Source organism: Fundulus heteroclitus, chromosome 18 (assembly GCF_011125445.2).
Source record: "Fundulus heteroclitus isolate FHET01 chromosome 18, MU-UCD_Fhet_4.1, whole genome shotgun sequence".
Lineage (NCBI taxonomy): Eukaryota > Metazoa > Chordata > Actinopteri > Cyprinodontiformes > Fundulidae > Fundulus > Fundulus heteroclitus.
The window spans coordinates 26,639,236-26,660,116 of NC_046378.1; the positions used below are offsets into that span (position 1 = coordinate 26,639,236).

The 20,881-nt window shown below is 39.0% G+C and overlaps 2 protein-coding genes across 8 annotated transcripts in view; both read left to right on the plus strand.

The window, feature by feature from the left end:
• The window catches only part of LOC105939759 (protein turtle homolog B), a 105,198-nt gene extending 96,323 nt beyond the window's left edge, over positions 1-8,875 (plus strand). For 4 of the 7 annotated variants that reach the window (XM_036150324.1, XM_036150325.1, XM_036150326.1 and 1 more), the window contains 2 exons: positions 2,907-3,037; positions 6,245-8,875. In XM_036150324.1, coding sequence (XP_036006217.1) covers positions 2,907-3,037; positions 6,245-6,450 — 337 coding nt within the window. In that variant the 3' untranslated portion in view covers positions 6,451-8,875. Of the gene's footprint in view, positions 1-308; positions 686-2,906; positions 3,038-6,244 lie in introns of those variants that run through there. The other 3 variants (XM_036150328.1, XM_036150330.1, XM_036150329.1) reach the window with 3 other exon arrangements.
• An 11,023-nt stretch (positions 8,876-19,898) lies between these two features.
• The window catches only part of LOC105939754 (rho GTPase-activating protein 32), a 38,555-nt gene continuing 37,572 nt past the window's right edge, over positions 19,899-20,881 (plus strand). The window contains exon 1 of the mRNA XM_012882046.3: positions 19,899-20,238. The gene's annotated coding sequence lies outside the window, so the exon portion shown is untranslated. The remainder of the gene's footprint in view (positions 20,239-20,881) is intronic.

Below are 20,881 nucleotides of genomic sequence, written 5' to 3' on the forward strand. Positions count from 1 at the left end.
TTTTCTGTCATGTGACCGTTTTTTAATGGCCATTTCCTCTTCCCGTCATGTAACTCGTTCTTTAACGGCCATTTCCTCTTCCTGCCATCTCCTCCCGTCAGCATGGTGAAGCCTTTGTACGCAGTGTTCATGTTTATGAAAGTGTGCCGTATAGTGTTTGTTTATGGAAATGTACTACATTTTAACACACTGCGGCCTCCGCACACAGTTTATCTGATTATTAAATGACCTTTTTGTTTTGTCAGATTTCTCTCTCTCTCTCTCTCCCCCCCTCCCCTGCTAATGGCTCTCAATCTTTCTCTCCACAGTGACGAATGATGGACAGCGTCTATAAAGCTTTGTGTTCCTATCCCTTTCTGACAGTACATATTTGACTCAAAAGCTTGGCATAATCACAGCATTATGTCAAGTTTTGAAGTCGTTTGCATCCAGACATGTAACCTTATGAACCGATTCAAACTTGTGAGATTATGTAACTTTGGTTGTTATGAGAGATGCATTGCGAATCCAACATGTTTCTTTACGAGGTAACGCTGTACAAAGAGCAGACTATGCAAGTGAAGATACTTGAAATTGGTATGATTTATCTGTGTTAATCAAAGTGATTATTTCTCATTCGACTCGGCATGTATCCCTCATGAAATGAAACTAGTTTTTCTATTTATCTGCAATCCGTATCAGCAAACACAAATAATGCACCTACTTGAAGGGGTTGGCAGTCTTGTCTAAATGTGTCAAAGCACATAGCTGTTTGTTAAACAATAATTTGTGAGCTTATTTATTACAATTGGGGAGTTATTTGCTCGGCAACTCTTTCACCAAGTTACTCATTCACAAAGATAGAACAAAACCCGCCACTAAGTACAATGTAGCAATGTAATATTCCTGCTTCTCAGGACTCCAGGCCCTTTTGGGAACTTGTGCCCCCATTATATATACATGCTCTGCCAGTTTGTCCGTTTCTAGTCCTGTTTTGTCCTGTAACCGAACCCTTCACAATAGTTTGCCCCTGTACTTTATATAGTAAAGAGTATTCCTTTGTCTGCCTTCACTTTTATTTGAAAGTAGTGGAACATCATTCTCAATCCCTAGGATTAATATTGCAGTTATAATGGCTTGAATTCTTCAGGGAGGAAGATTTTGGACTGTGTTTGTGGGAATTTGGATTATTCTTTAAATAACAGATTTCTGAAGTCAAACACTGTATTGGACGATGCTGGCTTGTACTCTCCACTCTAATTTCTCCCATTGGTATTTTATTGAGTTGAGGTCAGGACCGATGAATGGGCAACTCAGGTTCATCCACATCAAACTTGCTCGCCTATGTCCTTGGATGCAGCTGCTAGGCAACGGGCATCAGTTCTGTGAAGCTTTCTTCTCAGTGTTCCTAGGATGACCTAAAGACCACATGAAGTTTGAAAGTCTTTAGCTATTTATCCAGCAGAAAGTGGGCATCCTCTGCTGATTTTGCACCTCAACATCCACTGAGCCCACTTTGGGATTTTACCTGGCCTATCCCGTTTCCACTTTGCCACAAGAACGGGAAAAGTTGAATACTTACTGGAGAGGAAATTTTACAGCTGGACTTACTAGCTGGGATGCTATCCTATCATGCTACCATGCTGAAAATCTTTAAACTCCTGAGACCGACACATTTGTTTCACAAATGTCTGCAGACAAATGTCTATCCAGGCTCAATGCTGGATTGTATATAACTTTGACCATGGAATACTTACGACAATATGTATACCAATGTTTACTTTTTAGTTAAGTATCTTAGTACGTTATAAAGATAAATATTCACAAATTGCTAAAATCTTATGTAGCCGTCAGTTTCATTGAATTCTATATGCTTTTCTGGAAACCTTATATCACACTAGTCCAGGGTCAGTTTGCCCCTTCGCTTCAAGGAAATTTAAAAGACAAACAGGACCAATTCATTTTCACGTAAATTAGACAGATCTTTAAAGTGCTTACCATAAGCAAAATAATATCTCTTTTGTAACATAAGCAAAAGTTTTTGCTGACTGAGCTGGAAAAGTCCCAATTTTCTCGCTTAGTCATGTTCAAGGGATTCAAGGTAAGCACTCTAGTCTGATGTGCATCTGTAAGCCTTAACAGATGCCCATGCGGGTTCATTTGTTAGTCAACAGAAATGTGTCATGCAAGTTTAAGCTTTGCATTTTAACCCTTGTTAGCAGTTAACATAATCAGAAAGGGGAATGTGTAAAAGGCTGCCAACCCTCAAACCTACAGTGTGTCAGATATGGTGCTATTGGAAGGTTTGAAGAGAAATTGTAATGTTTTGAATTCCGAAAATTATTTTCATTTTATGAGTTTATACAGCAAAAGAAATCAATGTTACCCACATTTCTTAAGCAGTCATTACTTAAAGACCAAAGACAAGTGCAGAACATGCAATTTCACTTTAATCTTTACACATTTGGTACTAAAACAAAACGAAAAAAAGCTCAGATTTATAAATGATATCATGAGCCCTAGAATTGGAAATAAAACAAAAATGTAATAGCAGTAAGACCTCAAATATGCGGCCTGAATCCTTTAGATTGGACCTTTAATGTTGTGACTGTTTGAGAGCAATAGCAATTTCTCCAATTCCACTTCCACCCCCTGTCAAAAGCCCTTTCTTTCACTTTCTCCTCTCCATTCTTTTTCTCTCCTCTCTAACTTTTATCATCCATCAAAGCAGATAGAGACTGGAATTTCATCATCTTAGTGAACCAACTCTCAATAGAAGCTCAAATGCTCATCAAATCATGCTGTAGCAACTACTGGAAATAGCGTTGAAAGCAATGTTTTTGTCTTTTTCAATGAGACGTAACTGAACGAACTGCAGGATTAATGCGGAGCAATGCATGCTGTGCTGTCTCTTCTCGTCCTCGCAGGGAACCTCTAGGTGCGTCGAGTGATACTGCCGGGTCTGAGAGCTTAACAGCACTGCTACACCACTGTATAACTAAAGCCAAGGGCGTGGCTGCCAACAACAATAACAACTCAACATCTGTGAGGAGAACAGGTTAGTCTGAGGGTGTTGGTCATTCAATTTCTTTCCAGTTTCATCACTTTATAGTTTTGCTTTAAGGCTTCTTTTTTTTTACCCCACTGGGTTTTAACCCCTTTGCTAATTTGGGCAGCTCTTTTCTTCCTATGCATTGCCTTTTCATCTCTTCCTACTTCCATTCTGTATTTGTATACAAACTATTCAGTACCCCTGTGTTTAAACCTTTTTGGTATATTTGTTTACTCTGTTCTGGTTCTGACCCACTTTTGGATGTATTAGCTCTTATTTGCGCACCATGCTTAATAATAAGGTGATGAGGAAAATGCAAAAACTGGGGAACTGTGATGATACTTGGCTGGAGTTCAAGGTAAATTAAGGCAAGGCAAGGCAAGTTTATTTATAGTACTTTTCAGTAACAAGACGATCCAAAGTGCTGTACATGCACAGAAAAAAACATTACAGAGGAAAATATTTCATAGGAAAAACAAAGGAATAATCTAAATAAACATACAGACAGCATATAATCACAGTACGTAATTGTTTCTATTCATAATAAGAAATAAGTAAATCCTTGGGGGTTTCTAATCTAAAGTAATTTTGTCCAAATTTTCTAAAGCTGATGTGTAAATTTAAAAAAAGTCAAATAACTTGTTCCAAACATGAAAACTGCGTGCCTCATTTTCTAGCTCTCAGTAAACGTGCTGCACAGAGAAAGTCATGTGCCTAAGACCAATGGTACTGCAATAAGCCAAATTCAGGGAGATGCTGGAAACATCACATTTGTTGAGAAACAGTTTGTGAAGGTGCCTACTAGGGGGCACAGAAAAAGAGACGAGCACTGAGGGGGCTGGTGTGTCACCTTACACTTGAATTGAGGTGCACATACTAAATTTAGTCACATGGTAATGTTGGTCCGTACTTTTAACGGGCATTTTTTGTAACATTTGGGGTTTCAGCCCAGACCCTCATTCCTCCTCTTCCTACTTTAAAAACAGCCCTTTACAGTCTGTATTTATGCATTTCCCCCCCTTTGTTTATCCCTCACGGCAGCGCAGCACTGAAAAGAAATTTGTTTCCTTCCACCTCACCGCCTCAACCCAGTATCATTGACAATAGATTACGCTGGGACAGGACAATCAGTTCCCAAATAATGTTTTTGTACTGCTATTTAGTGTAGAAAAGTGAGGCGCAGTGACGCGCAGAGTTTAAAGGGCTGCACCTATACTCATAGAATCTTGGGTTACAATACATGAATAAAAGTGCTATATCCTATAGGCTTCGCCCTTTAAGAGTAGTGTTGGTGGGTTAAAGGCAAAGCAGGATATAGTCTAGGCCCCACTGTGTCCATATGGACCACAAACATAAAAAACCTGCTCGGAGAACAACTTCAACTCCAGCCTTTGGCAAGCATTAATACCCACTTACAGAGGCGCCCTGTGTATTCTTCCTATTCCTCCTCAAATAGAGGAAAAATAGTGTCTGGTCAGGGCGGAGGCTGAGATGATAAACCTGCCGCTGTGAAAAGTGACGACAAAGGGTTTGAACTTTAAAGCTCCCCACATTCCCCGGGCATACTTCACCCCGCGGAGGTCCACTCGTACTCAAAGCGGACACCGTGCATACAGATATGTGCAGGGCTCAATTTTTACGACCGCGTATGCAGTGTCACACTATAAACTTCTCCACAGCAAGAAGTCTTTACATCAAACTTATATGTGACACGGAGCTTGATACACTGTGCTGCCCCAAGCAGGTGGTCGCAAGGACGCGCGGCATCATCATCCTTTTCTATTCTCACTGACAGGTCTGCTGAAAAAGGAATGGCTCTAGGTGTTCAACTAGCTAATCACACATTTTACCATCCGTTCCGCCGCTTCCTCCCACTGGTAGAAACTGTGGGAATTGTAGGACTTTGCCACATGAATTGTAGGGAATTGGCTTGACTATGAGGGGTAAAATGTCAACACGGTGTCCGCCAAGCTCTCAGTGTGCCCGAGTATGTGGGAGCCTTAACAGTCTAGAAGAGCAGTCTCAGAACTGAACAGAGGGGAAATGCTGGATCATACGTAATGATGCAGCATAACAACCCCTGCATGCTTCAAGTGCCGCAGCAACTTTCAATTTTAATTATCTGGCCCATCCTCCTTTTTTTGTTAGGCCTGGCTGAAAAGCAATTTCAGGCTATGCCACTTATTGTGACAAAGAGAGAGAGAGATTCCTACCAGACAACATTTAGAGAAGCTCTGTTCCTCATCTGTCATTCCTGTCATTCCTCATCTGGAATGACAGGATGGTCTGATAACTTAATCTGGAAACATTTAAATAAGAAAGGTACTTTCTTATTTAAATGGAGGCAAAAACAATATTCCTTACTATTTCAGTCTGATGTCTGTCCACCTTGAAAAGTTAAGAAAGTGACATAAACATTCTAGATTATTTTGTGAAGTGTGTTCTAGATAACCATGTACCTATAAAATAGAAAATGAAAAGCTTCATCTTGAGTCTCTTATCTTTTGCAAACTTGGATAGTGTTTCCATTTGTTTGCAGTGTCAGACTTGTTTCTATGTATGAGGAGCATATGGTGGAAATTAACACTGACAGAAAAAGCAGATACATTCTGTCTACACCTAACAAGTCCACCTGAATTAGCAGTTAAACAATAAAACATTTGGCTGTTTGGGGATTAGGAAGGTGCAAAGATAACAATAATAAACCCTAAAAGTGGATATTCATTTAAACATTGCATCAGCTGATGTGTCAGCAGGGCGGTTCAAATGTCTGCTTATTTGATTGGAAGCAATGTTTGGCCTATTAAATACTGAGAAACAACAGGGGTACAGGGGGATATTGTTTATATTTTCAAAATTTATTTTCAATATGGGACATGAACAAAGGATGACATTCAAGACTTCAAATCAACACTAGTTTTATATCACATTTTATTTGTTTGAGTTTTTGCTGCAGCACCCCATCCAACAGTTGGAAATCTAGATAACCATCTTTATGATCTGATAACAAGATAGGAAACAGATAGGAAAGTGAAAGGGACTTACTTGGTTAAAAAAGGGTTTGTTTACAAGTATGAAACTAAAGTAGTAAAAAAAAAGAACGTAATGGCAAAGTGTGGGTAAGAAATGAACAGGATCTATAGTCCTGGAGTCATGGAGTAGAGTAATGGCAGGTGTGGGGACCAGTGTGTGACTCCTCTGCCTTTCTTTCAGGTACATCTCCCTCTCAGACCCAGCAGCAATCTCAGACACTCCAAGAGGGAGAAGATCTCAACCTCCGCAAAAAGAGTAAAAAGCAAAACAGGAACCCTTACCGCTACTTGACCTCCTTCTTGCATCACAGGCCATCTGAGGAGGACCAAACAGGCATCCTGGCCAGTGCAGACTCTGAGGGCCCAAATTATGGAACTCTACGCTGACCTGTGTGCCCACCAAGCCATTGGAGCCAACTAAGCCGGCCCCTCACGGAAGGAGAATACGAAAAAACCTCAGCCCTGTCTGCTCAGTCACAGCAACAAACAAAAAGTTTAATATAATCTGTACAAGTTGATCTGTGTTTGAGGAACAGCAAACTGAATTCTCCAGGGGCTGGAAGTCTCATCTGAAGACAAGAACAATGGCTTTTTTTTTTCTGAGGAATTTCACTTGAAAATGCTCTGAAAATATATAATGTATATAAATAGTAAAACAAGGGAATTAAGCTTCCTCTTACAGTAATAAAATGTGTTGGTTGAGTATGTCACAACACGTTAAAAAGATTTTTCACTCACTTATCATTGAGGGGTTCATATCTTAAGGTTTTTCAGTGAAACAGTGTACTGTTAAAGCCTGGTGCGTCCTTGTATAGGGACACGAGTCTACCTTTCCTACAATACAAATAGTGTCAGTCTTTAAACACAGGGTTCTTACCACAAAATATACCTCAGAGTAAACGCAGAGTTGCTGTATTTCTTGTGGTATATAGTACGTACTTGACCTTTTTACACTCTAAAGGTACGGATAAAAAGGTTTATAACACTCACCACTCATTCAAATGGATAATATGGCCTAGCTTAATCTTATTTGGACGCTTTTCAGTATTACAGCAGGTGCATTGCGTTTACTTTGATTTTCGAGTGGAGAAGGGTGTTAGCACCATGACGTTACGCCCATTGTAGGGGCACGGTATTATGAGTAAAGATCATAGCCTTCATGAGATCTCTTGAAAAATTTTGGGGACTTTCACGCTCAGCAGAGGTTGGTCTAAAAGATCAACTAAACAGGGCGTGAACTATCTGTATGTATCTCATTATTAAGTAATCATTTGTGAAATTGGGCACATCTTGAGGTGCCTTTTCTTTGCCTTTTGTTGTTTTCTTTTCTCTGACATAAACTGCCTTTTTTTCTGTCGCCTTCTCATATTTGTCACTCTAAGGGAGTGAGAACTCCAATAATATGTTGTTTTTTTTTTACTTTTTTCTGCCAAGGATACATGAAAGAGAGCGTGCGAAAGTCTGATTTAGTTTATTTAAACTACAGTACTAGAATACTTGTTAAAATGTGGGGGCAAGAAATCCCAAGAAAACTGCACAGTGAAGATGTAAAAGTTTGACAGCAGCTGTTTAGAGCGGAATGTGATTGCTTCATAATGCTGTAAAACAAGCAATGGGGAATATCCAAACAAATGGCCACCCTGACTGTTTATCTCTTACAACTGTATATTAATTGCTAGCTACTTCTCTATATGTTTGCTAATTTTTTTGACACTAACCGATAATGAATGTATGTTTTGCTGTACAGGAAATGAATGTCCCTACGTCACAGTGCATTGAATGACCTGTCATAATGCTTACGTAGTGCAGCTGTGATTTGCTGAGAAGACCAGATGGCAAAATAGGTCCAAACTCCTGTATTCAATGCCCACTCCCGTTCTGCTGTTGACCACTTTCGCTGATGATAATTCTAGTATCTTCTTTTCTCTTATCTATCTTTTTGATTGTGTTGCTAAGGCTAGTTCAGTCACTCAAAGACACATCAAGCAGATTTTTTTATTTTTTATTTCAGCAATTTGGAACGTTTTTTTGCGCTAAATCCGAGGTTATCCACGTGAATGATTCTCGAAACATCTCTGGACAAGTGAGAAAGTGGTGATTGCTTGAAAGCGAGCGACAAACAATAATTGTTTTCGTGTAAGATACAAGGAAATAATCTATATTTGTTATGTACTGTACATGGTGTGTAATGTATTTGTAAAGAAAAATCAAACCATGTTTTACAGGAAGACTTTCTTGTATGGGGATGTATGAATAGAAAAGAAAATGGGACTGATATCCCAAGTTAAAAGAAATTAGATTATATATCAAAGTATTTGCTTACAATACGGCTTTAAGTGGATGTTTTTAAAACATTTTAAGGTGCCTAATTTGTCATACTTTAGCAGACATTATTTTAACTCAGAAGAAAAGTACACTTAATGTTAGTACCGTACAGTGTATTATTGCCATAGCCCGCTGGCTGCACAAGTTGAGTAGTACTCTGATGTATTAGTATGTGGATGCCCATTGGGGGAACGCTTTAGAAGCAGAAATGTGTTGCCCTCTATTATATTTCTGAAACAAAGTAATAATGTATTTTGCCCGTTCATGAGCACACATGTAGATTCACGCCAGTTTTCTTCACCTTCACGTGTCCAAAGCAAATAAACCGGAAGGAAACATTTAGGTTTTTTTTTTTTTTTTTCTTTGTTTGGTTTCCTAAAAGCAACGGACATGCTGTAGACATGTACAAAATGTGCTGTGGAGGAAATTGTGTTTACATTAGTTTGATAAAATAAAGTGTGTTAGGGCATAGTTGCTTTGAACATTACGACTTGGTGCTATGTTTAACTTTGTGGTGCTGTAGAATAGAGGTCTAAAGATTTATTTCTGTTTCCAGACGGAACTTTTTCTCCACCCCTTTCGTGTGTGTGTGTGTTTGAGCAGCTAAACTAGCTCTGGTAGACATTGTCCTAATCATAACAGTGTGACTACAGTGATAGACAATACTGGAAAAAGTAGACATATAACCTCGATTAATAGAGACTTGTGACATTCAATGAACTCAAAATGACCGGTTTTCTATAGTGTGTTTTTGCTATGTCTGTCTGTGCTTCCAAGGTACCCTCTTTCAAATATATTTGTGATGATATTGAAATTATTGACCCAGCCTAAACTGGACAAACGTAGCCTGACTTAGATTAGTACTAGTCACAGGACTCATGGAAGGAAATCTGAGAGCACCATTGGGTCAGGTCAGGTCAGGTGGGTGGGTGGGTGGGGGGGTCTTTTCTACACACTTCCTGTACAGTGCTCTGTAATAACATTTGCCTCCTTTAAGATTTATTTTATTTGTGCTTTTTTTGTCACATGTTTTAGATCTTCAAGCTAATTTTAATCAGTCGAGTATAACCCGAGTATAAATGCAGTTTTCAAGTTCCATAAACCTGGCCCTATATGAAACAGCAATCGGCCCCACCATTGTTTAATCGAGAAACAAATGTGATTAATCACATTTTCTGACAGCTGGGATCAGTTTTACCAGGCATTATATAAACAGTACTTTTCTGGCAACATGAAGTTGGCCAAAAGACCTGACAAAGCATGAAATAATTTTGTGATCTAAAGAAATTAAAGAACAGACGAGAAGCAGCAATGGGAATTAAATCTATCAGTGCTGTAAAACTAACTCAGCATTTCAGAAAAAGAAAATTATACCAACGGTCAAGCATGGTAGTGTGATGGTCTGGGGCTGCTTTGCTGCTTCAGAACCTGGGTAACTTGTCATACTTGGAACCATGAGTTTCGCTCTCTAGCAGAGAATCCTGAAGGACACTTCCACTAGTAGTTTGCACAAAAAAAAATAAAAATAAAAATAATTGGATCGCTCTAGTCTGAACTTAAAACTAATTCACATATTGTGGCTTGACCTTACACAGACCATTATTGCTTAGAAGCCCTCAAATGTAACTGAATTAAAACAATTCTGCAAAAAAAGAATGGGTCCAAAATTCCTTCACAGTGATTAGCCAGTTATTTCAAATTCTTAATGACAGTTGTTTCCCACAGGGGTGGCACAACCAGTAATGAGGTTTGTGGGCTATTACTTTTTCCACATTTGTATGATTTGAGAGCTCTTTCCCTTACTTAATGAAATCATTATTTCAAATTGCATTTTGAAAGTATGACAAAGAAGCCAAATATATATATATATATATATATATATCTGTAAGGGGGAAATACTATTCCAGAGCAATGTAGGTCTATGGTCAACAGCACTTGTTTTTTCAAGCACACTACTACTAGGGACGCAAACGTCTCACATCATCCACAGTCACCTTTTTAAAGTGAAGAACTCCTATTAGTACTGTACAGTTTAGCCATGAGTACTTCAAGTTTGCATTTATTCTCTTGTCAGAAAAGCTCATACATCCCCACCGCTGTTTTTTTTTTTTTTTTTTTAACAAACAGATATCGTCTTCCGGGCTCGTCAATTTTTCCTTCGCAAAACTCAACGGGAACATGTACAGCGTTTAAGAGGGCTGCTTTGGACGTACCGTATTCATTTTCTGTTCTGTTCCTCTCTTTTGTTTTGGATTTTGTTCCCCCCCAGCTTACAGCTTTTAGTGCATCACTAGCTGCTGATAGGATGATACTTAACAGATTTGATTTTTTTTTTATTGTATTAATCTTGCATGTAGAGACAATTACAAAAATGCCTATTTAGCAATCATTCATGGCCATCTGAGCTGGTTTGTTATTGGACGGAAACTAGAAGTATGTAATATTTTCTATATTCTCTTTATCATTTTTTTTTCTTCCGTTTGTTCTACATGTGTACCAGCACTGAGAAGCTAGAATGTATAATTATTGTAGGCTACAATAAGCACTACATTGTTGACTGTTTTAGCTCATACTTAAGCAAACCCAGTAGTGCTTAAAAGAAGTGAGAAATGCCCATGTTTCGCTTCACTTTCATCCACTGAACTCTGTGCTGTACATCACATGTTTACATTCTGTATTTCTCATGTTGTTTTGATCATGATGTCCATATGTAAATATTCAGAGCTAAACATTTTCCACTTTTCTCTTTTTTAAAACGATAACCCCCGATTGTTTTGTTTGTTTGTTTGTTTTTTAGAAATGCCATTCTATTATGTCACTGCATCAGATTTTTGATGCTTTACTTAACTTTTTGTGAGCAATTAACTCATACTGTATGGTGCTGTACCAAAGCCTTATGTATAAAATCTGTATTACTTTTTTCTTTCGTTTGCCACTGCTATCCAGTGACTCGTTTGAGATCTTGTCTTGTTCACTATTCATGTTCAACTGCCATGAATTTTCTTTTTTTTTTTTTTCCCCTTTTCTCTCTTTTTTCTTCAAGAAAGCAGAAACCTGAACGAACTAAAATGTTAAAATACAAAAAAAAAACAAAAAAAAAAACACTCTGGCTTGTTACCCAACAGGCCTGGATGTACAGCAGAAGTCGCCATCACAAGCCTTTATAGGGGGAAAATGCACAGGCTCACTCCTGGTGGCTCATCATGACGTAGACATGGGCCTAGCACATGATCTATGCTCTATCTATGGCATGTCTATGAGAATATGAACGCAGTGTTGTATCCCTGTCACCATATCATTTCAAATGCTTAGTCCTATACAAGATTTTCCTCTCAAATTTTTGTATTTTGATATAATAAAAAAAAATCAAAAGAGGTGTTATTTTTGTTGTGTTTTTTGTTGGTTTCCAGAATGTTGAGTAGGATACTGCAGTTCAAATGCTGGACACAGGGGGTGAGTGTTGGTCAGAAATTAGGAGAATGATGTGCAATGCTAATCAGGTCAGTTTTCTGCTTCACTTTTTTTTATTTATTTTTATTTCTAGGACATACTGGTCAGAGCAGATAGAAGTGCCAAGTTTCCTATTTATTTTTCCATCACTGAAAAAAAAAAACAAAAAAAAAAACACACACTTCAAACCTATTGTCAGATGTGTCAGAAATTATTTTGATTTAGAACAAAAGGAAGGTGGAATCCAAGCATGTGTTTAATGCTTTCACCCACAAGTTAATGAATGAGCCATAATAAGGAAAACAAGCAACCTGAAAGTAAATGGACTTCCCTCAGAGCAACCTTTGCGCTTTTGTTCAAGTTGTTTTAGGCAGGGTGGAACGCAAACAAATGAGCAGCGATCTGCATACACCTGAGTAAAAGGAAATGTTCAGTAAATCCACTGTTCAAACACCCAGCCGCCCTGAGGCCACGATGACTGGGTTTCAAACCAGACTGTTGAGCCGTAAAAGTTATTGCTATGTATGTATATTGATAAATTTGTCATACATACACTACAGACAGTATGTATTTCACTCAACTTTAGAAAAAAATAATAAAATTTATCCACTGGTAATTGAAAGTTTTTAAGTCCCAGTTAAGTTTTATGATGTAATTGGCTGTAATAAAATTTTGAATTTCTGATTTTATTGGACTCTAAATGCATCATTAATTATTAAAGACAGTACAAAATTAAAAATAAAATTCATTAAAAATCCGAAGCAACAGTTCCTAACTGAAAATAAAAAAAAAAAATGAGTCCCAGGGAAGGGTACTAAATGTTCCCTGTAAGGCGTTAAATTGTTTCAGCTTTTGCGATGTTTGGTGATCTTATGAAATAAGTTTAATCTGAACAGCACAAGAAAATTGCACTCAAATGATGGTTCAATAAGTCCTAACAATTCAAATGTTTCTTTTTGTGGAAGAACACTGCCAGTTGCGTATTTATCTATCTGAGGAAAGTTTTTGCTGGTTTGCTAAGTACTGTACTGTGAAAAAGTATCTGCACACATATAGATTTCTTGCCTTTTTTAAATCACACTTCAGTGTTTAAGATGGTTACAAATATTTTAACATCAGGCAATGATAACCGCAGTAAACACATAATATAGTTTTCAATGAAGATTTCATTTACTAAAAGAAAACTGCTATACAAACCAAAGTGACGATGTAAAGATATTATTCCTTAAATCAGGAAATAACTAATCAAACATTTTTTCCTATTCACAAGTCCTTTTTTATAGCCACATCCAGGGCTGATTACTGTCAGGCAAGTAGAAAATAATAATAAAAATCCCCTCTGGCAACATGTAAGAAGCTAAAGGATCTGCAGTAGCAGTGCATTCAAAATCCAAAGAGATTCTACCAGTGTGGAAACGTTACCAATGTCAAAGGTTCTTGGACTCCAGAGAAACACAATTATCCACAAATGAACAAATTATGAAACAGTGCAGAACCTTCCGAGGAGTAGCCGGGCAATGAAAACTAATCTAAGTGAAAATACACAACAATGCTAAAGAGAAGCGATTTATTAGACAGGAATATAAAGATAACCTGAATCATTCTTGAATAATGTTAAAAGCATAAGACGTTACCATATACACAGTTTCATACATGACTCTGAATAAAACTAATGGAACTGAAAGATTATAAAGGACAATGGTAGTATATAGTGGTTGTTTTTGTCATGGTGCGGCATTCTCGAAGGCCCATAGTATGGCAGAAGTGACGTAGAAACATCATGAAGAGCGGTGTTTTTAATAATAACCTGAATGCTTACAAATTCAGGTGATGGCAATGGGGAGACAAACAGAGAACCCAGCAAATGATGGGAAAAAGGTGAGTGACATTAAATTATTCAAAAATGGACTTGGGCATTTCTTACTTAGATTTCTAGAAAGATCATCCACTCTACCTTTGACTTGGTGGTTTTGCCCCGTGTTTCCGTCTTGTAGTTCCACTCATTCAGTTCGCCTGTGTCAGACAGAATAGAAGCAAGAACCTCTCACACAACTGAATTGAAACACAGACATCCGAAGATTGTCACAGTTTGTCTTTTTTTGTACCTTTGCAGTTTTTGTTTTGTTTTCCAACTTTTTTATGTTGAGGAAAAATTTATGAAAACATATGTTTTTTTAATAATATTAAATAGATTTTATAATTAACAAATGTATGGTGATACTAAGGTGATACTAATTGGTTTCGTAACTGCATCGGCATCAGTATGTTTGCTGAATTTTTACTTTTTAGGCCTGATGTGTGTTGCAGAGCACCTGGATTCTCTCAGCAAAGATCCCCGATCTCATCAGAATACTGATGAGCTTTCCGACATCATCTTTGCGGTGACTGAAATGCTTTCCTGACCCATTATTTTCTGTGAGAAGCTTTCTGCCTAAATAACCTTGCTGCTCCCTGTGCCCTGCTTTCGCCTCTACGCCCACATCATTTCTTCAGAAACGTTCCAATGTTCGGGGATTCTGCTAAAACGGACATCTCTAAAAGCTGACTGGTGTTCATGAACAACGTTACTGACGGGAATCGTAAACTGTTAGGGACAGGATTTATGGATGCATCTTGCATGATATGAAAACACAACAATGTTTATAAACAACGCTAGAAACACCATGGAAACAGACCGACAAACAACTGGAAGAGAGAAGAAACAAGCTCAGCTTCTCTCACTGTTGCTTTGACTTAGCATCAGTGTTGCAGCTGAGTTCCTGTTTTTTTTTTTTTTTGTACACTTAAGCTGGAGCAGATTAGATGCTACCCATACATTTTAAACATAGAGCTGTTGGTCAGGTTGCTCTCCATAATTACTCGTGTGGTACGTAATGTAAGCTACTGTAAGACCTGGTCCAACTAGGAGTTTCTGATACTGTGGCACCAACGTTTTCAGGGCAGAATCAGTGCTTCGGTGATCAAAAGAACTGGAGCTGGGTTCAATGACCAATATTTTCTTCAGTTCCGTTGAATTCAGTTCAGTGCTAATTCACACATGTTGACTCAAATAACTTTACCACAACAAAAAAAAAGAAGAAAATCAATGTCATCAAATCATAAAGACAGATTCTAGCCTAGTACATAAATTCCAATTGATTCTAGTCATCAAACAACGCATTCAAGTTCAGTTAATTATTCAAATCGTTTAAAAGGTTTATATATAAGGGAGCCCATCAAATTCCATCAAAGCGTCTATTTGAAGCATTTATTCCTCCTGGATGATCATGTTACATGCTGGTACAGCTGGGCTTGGCAGCTATTGCTTCCGTCGCAGCTGGTATGTCCCGGCTTGAACCATATTACTGCAACTTGATTGGCCCAATCTGTTTTGGTTCGGGCCTGAACAATTCAGATGGGAGCGGGGCAAGGTGATTGCCGCAAACAAGATTCACGTGTGTTTGTGAGTGCACTAAATAATACCACAAGAATTCAGCTCGCAGGCAAGGTTAACATCATGTAGCATCGGTGGACAGTCGCTTGCATTGTGTCGTTGACTTTGCAGCAATCCCTTATACCGGGCATGCAGGCTGCAACAGTGGAAAGGAAACATCCCCCTTAATAGGAAGAAACCTCTAGTACAATCAAGCTCAGTATGAACGCCCATCTACAATGACTGAGAAGACAGAGCAGGACAAGTAAAAGAAAAGTAATAAGTTAATGGTAGTATTAGCATCTTTAATGGTTTCATCCAGGAGAGAAACACAGCTAAGAAGATACGTTGTGAGCCAGTTTTCAATTTATAGGATACAATATAGCATATACAGTAAGTAGCAGTAAAGGCTCTCAGTCAATAGCTGCGTCTATGAGAGAGACGACGAGGTTTCCAGCTGAAAGACAGAGCCAAGTGTTTCATCTGTAGGAAGAGAAAATTAAATAGTTGGCAGCAGTAATGCACCCATCCTGGACTGTGTCAAAGACAAACAGATGACAGGCAAAACATAACTCCTGTGAAGAGAAAGAAAAGAGAGAGAACACAAAGTTAAAAGTGGAAAGATCAACAAATAAAGCAAAACTGGGGAATATAAAAAAAAAAACTGTCGACTGGTCTGGGTGCTGCCAACTCAAAATCTGCTTGATCAAAAACAGTTTGATCGGTACTTATTTTATGCTACAGGGCCCACAGAACTGATTGTGAAGGCCTCCAGGCAGATTTCTTTGACTCTGGCAACAATTGACGCCTGGAATGTTAATTAAATGCTGTAATATGAAAATACACATGTGGACCTACCTCGATCAGGTACACAATTCAAGAACACTAACTCAAACACTACTAGACTTCAAATAGCTTCTTTCCCTAAGCTGTGAGATCTATTATCCCCTGCTGAAAATCAAATAAACCACCAGCCCAGTTCATAGTCTCTAAGTTTACATAATACGTTTACAGAATACTACTGGTTTCACAGGTTCTTCGATCACAAATTATTAACATCATCTCTCACATGCTAATGTCTATTTGCACACGTTTAGCTTCTTAGGGAGTGTTTTTTTTTTGGGCATCCATGCAAATTGCACAGCTGTGTAACTAAGATTTCAATTTTTGCCGATTAGTATTTGCACACTTTTGAACTTGTATGGGAGAATTTGTCTGATACATTCATGCAATTGCACTGTGTGTTACACCGTCCTGTAAATGAACCTCTTCCTGTCTTTTTGACTTGAACATCACTTAACTTGAACATATACGTTTTTGCTATTGACTATTCACATCCCTTATATAGGACATTTTTGACCAATCTGTATAATCTGACCCAATCTGTAGAATATGATTGAATTTAACTTTGTAAAGTGCCTTGAGATGACATGTTTCATGAATTGGCGCTATATAAATAAAATTGAATAAAATTTAATTGAATACTGTTTTAACTATGCGGGGAATGTTTTTCTAAAACATCCACGTAATTGCACAGTGTTTTGCATTGTTATGTAAACTGACTGCTTCCTGTCTTTTTGACTTGAATTTAATTAACTTGAACGCTCAGCTTCTGCTAACGACTATTTGCACACTTTTTAACTTCTCCAGGAATGTTTGTCTGTCACATTCATGCAATTGCATAGTAATTCAAAATTATTTACATCATTCTGTAAAGTGACTGCTATCTGTCTTGTTTGACTTGAACATTTAAATCTTATAACATGCGAAGGACTAATTTCACACTTTCAACTTCTCAGTGTCAGTATCAAGTTGTCAGTGCATTCAACTTTCTGTGTGGCATGTGTGAATTCTGAGCCGGTGTCTCACCAAAATATCATTATGGTTACATAATGACAATAAAGAATATTGTCTTGATCTTATTTTCTCCAATTAGAAACTTATATTTGTGAAAATTTAATAAACTAGTTGCATTCTTTAAATTATCCTCAAGAAGATTATCCAATGTAATACAGCAAACTGCAAAGACCTACGTTATGATATTAAAATATGAACTAAAGCTTCATATGCTAAAGCTGTACATGTGATTAACAGTTTGAAAATCAATCATCTATACGCTCTCTTTAATAGCCTGTTGTTACTACAGCCTTTGGTTTCTACTTATGTGACACACAAACACAAATTAGTGCACAATTGTGCAATAGAAGGCACATTATACGTGGTGTTAAACCTTTCTAACAGATCATCTTAAATAGTCTGATGTGCATTTGCACTCAGCCTCCTAAATATTGGAGAAGCATATTTTACATTGCAGCAGCGAATATTTACCAGCTTTGCACACCTTTAAAAAACAGAAAAGGCTCAAGCTCGACCACACTGGATGGAAAGCATCTTTAAAAATAGATGTTCAATTTTTGCCAGAGATTCTCAATTCTATTTGGGTCTGGACTTTGACTGGGCTACTCTAACAGATTTGTGTTTTGAACTATAAACCATTACATGTAGCTCTGTTTGCTTAGGGTCTTTGGCCTGATGGAAGGTGAACCTCTGCTCCAAATGTTGTGCAGCCTCTAACAGGCCTTCACATATGTTTCAGTCTGGGAATGGTGTGTTGTGGGTGATGAGCAGTGTTTTATTACCTTCACACATGTGGCCAAAAAAGGACAACTTTGGTTTGTTCTGACCACACACACCTTCTTATATATGTAATGGCTACCCCTAAACGGGCACGGAAAACTGCAAAATATACCTATTTTGGCCTCATTCTTGACATTCTACCATAGAGCCCAGATTTGTAGGGAGAGAACTATAAGTTGCTCTGTTAACTAATACTACCACCTGGACTGTGGATCCCTGCAGCTCCTCTAGAGCTGACATAGGCCTCGTCCCTGCTTCTCTGATTAATGCTTTCCTTGCCTGGCCTGTCAGGTTTCCCATTTTTGTATCTACCAGTTTTGGGATTGATCAGAGCTGGACATGGTTATCAAAGCTTGTTGTTTGATAACCTTGCATCTGACCCATTAGCTGTGTTTCTTGGTCCTCCAGATGTTGCTTGTTCACTAATTGAACACTAATTGAACACTAACACTAACACACATGTGAGGCCATCACATGACGGCAGCATTTAGAAAGAAAATAAAGTACACTAAGCTTTTTTTTTGTGACTTGTGAAATGAGTTGGTTTCACTGTTTTCCAGAGGAAGGGACTCAAGGGGGACACTCACAAATGCATCCCACGACTTGTTAATAGGGAGCCATGGGGATGAGCTCTTTGATACGCCCTTTGACACTTCTTTGAAGCAGGTTCATTTTCACTAGCCAATCACATTCAGTCAGGCAAGGAGGGAAACTGCCACTCTTGTCACGGTAGAACTTAGGTCTGGACAATTAGTCGCATTTGCAATATAATCGCAATTTTTGAAAATGCAATTTCCAGATCGCAAAGGTCTGCAATTTCTGGCTACGTAGCAATGAATGGATAAGACACGTTCTTTAGGTGTCAGCAATATGTTTAAAGTGGGTTTCCCTGTACATGGAAGGGAAGAGAGTTGCAGCAGTGAGATAATCTAATTTTATTATTGGATTTAGAATTTATATCCATCCATCCATCCATCCATTTTCTAGCATGTCTATCTTTTTTGGGGTCGCAAAGTGTGCTGTTGCCTATCTCCAGCATTCAATAGGCGAGAGGCAGGGAACCCTGGACAGGTCGCCAGTCTATCGCAGTAGAGTTTATTTAATCAATACTTATTTTTACCAGAAACATTCAGGAATCTCACCATTAAGTACCGGTCAAACTGTTTAATACATAGACTTGTTTGTTTGCTGCACTTTATGTTCAACAAGGATTGGTGTCCTACTCAATTAAAAGCTATTCCTATCACAGCTATTCTCTTGAATAAGACTATTCTGATTAATAAAAATAGTGAAATTTCTTGTTTTAAATAGTCCTTGTTTACATACATCTTTATCTCCGGGCCACTTTTGTTGCTTGTGGTTAAGGCAGAGAAAAGTCTAAATTAATTATGGTTGACATATATTACAATTTTGATTTTTGGCAAAATCGTACAGCCCCAGTAAGACTTCACCAGGCAGGTGCATGATGGGGACAACAGGAACAGAACAACTAACTGCTGGGATATACAAGCCTTTTTAGAGCAGCCTGGGCTGCTGCAATATTCTGCAAAGCATGTATCATAATTTCCCTTTCACCTCACAGCTATGCACCATCACATACAATGTAGAAAACCATCAGGGAGTATGAATGCTTTCACTGGGCTATAGATGAATAAAGTTTATATGAGTTCTCAGTATCGTCGTATCCTCTGAGCAAAAAAACAAAAGCTGAACTTTGCTCAGTAACGTTCTTTATGGATATTCAAATAAAAGTAGACGCATGACGATTATGAGCGATCTGAACACCAGTTTTCACTCCTCTCACTGTTGCCGCCCACCCATAGTGGAGGGTTATGTAATTCTTGTACCAAGCATTACCTAACACCGCACAACAGCGCTTCCTCGATGCTCGTGAATGTAATGAATCAGCGCCTGCCCGCATACCCTCACGCCCACATCAAATCTGGGTCCCTGGGTTGGGGAAAAAAAAAAAGAAGGCTCTGGGAACCTAGGAGGCTCAAACATCCGAGGCGCGGGCACGAATCCAGTTTCAGCAGTGCGCGTTCCCGACACGCACGGAGCGCAGTCTCTCTCTCTCTCTCTCTCTCTCTCCCTCTCTCTCTCTCCCCGCCGCTGCGAGCCAGCCACGGAAACGCTCTCCAGCACGGACAGAGCGATGCCGCACCTGATCGCGGGCTTTCCTGCCACAAACCTCTACCTCAGGTGATCCGCCGTGCCCTCTCTGATCGCGAGCGAGTTTCCGGGCTGCGCGGCTCCGCAGTGCGATGCTGACAACATGCGTCCTGGCCGAGGAGCTGAGCGCCGTGCGGCATAGAGGAGGCGGCGGAGAGCGGCGGCGCGCACAGGCACAGGTAGGCTGCTGGAGCCCTCTCTCTTGGACAGACGGAGCCAGACTGCGGTGTGGATATTCCGAAAACCCGCGGGCGTGATCGCAAACCTTACTAAAGCGATCAGACCGTTTGCACCAAAGCTGTAAAAATGATCGATGGTTGCGAGTCTGTGCGTGGTGCGAAGCCCTGTTAATGCGCCTGTCACCCACCAGGCCCAACAGGTCATAGTACACAGTCGGTAAACTTTTCCCAATGCTCATTGCGGAGGACTTCAGTTTGCATTATATTGCGTCACAGATCATTTAAAAAAAAAAAAAACAGACTTATCTATTTATCTGTACGGTGCGCTGCCGGGTCACAGAATGATGAGTCTGCTGCAATGCTTGGCAACAGGCCTGCAACAGGTGCAAGCTTTATAATGCATTTTATTATGTCCTGTGATTAACGTGTGCATAGAGCTTGGTTATATCCTCTCAGCCATCCAGGAAATGACAATTATTGCCGGCCCAAATCATGAGCAAACTAAGCAGCAGCCAAGAGGCCCAGCGAGCCAGCTGTTTTCTCTGTAGGTCAGTGTAGTCAGGCTGAGATGTGCTTTTATTCTGACTTAAACGTTTTAAAAGTAGCTTAGCTGTTTTTACACTTTACCTTTCAATATGGTACG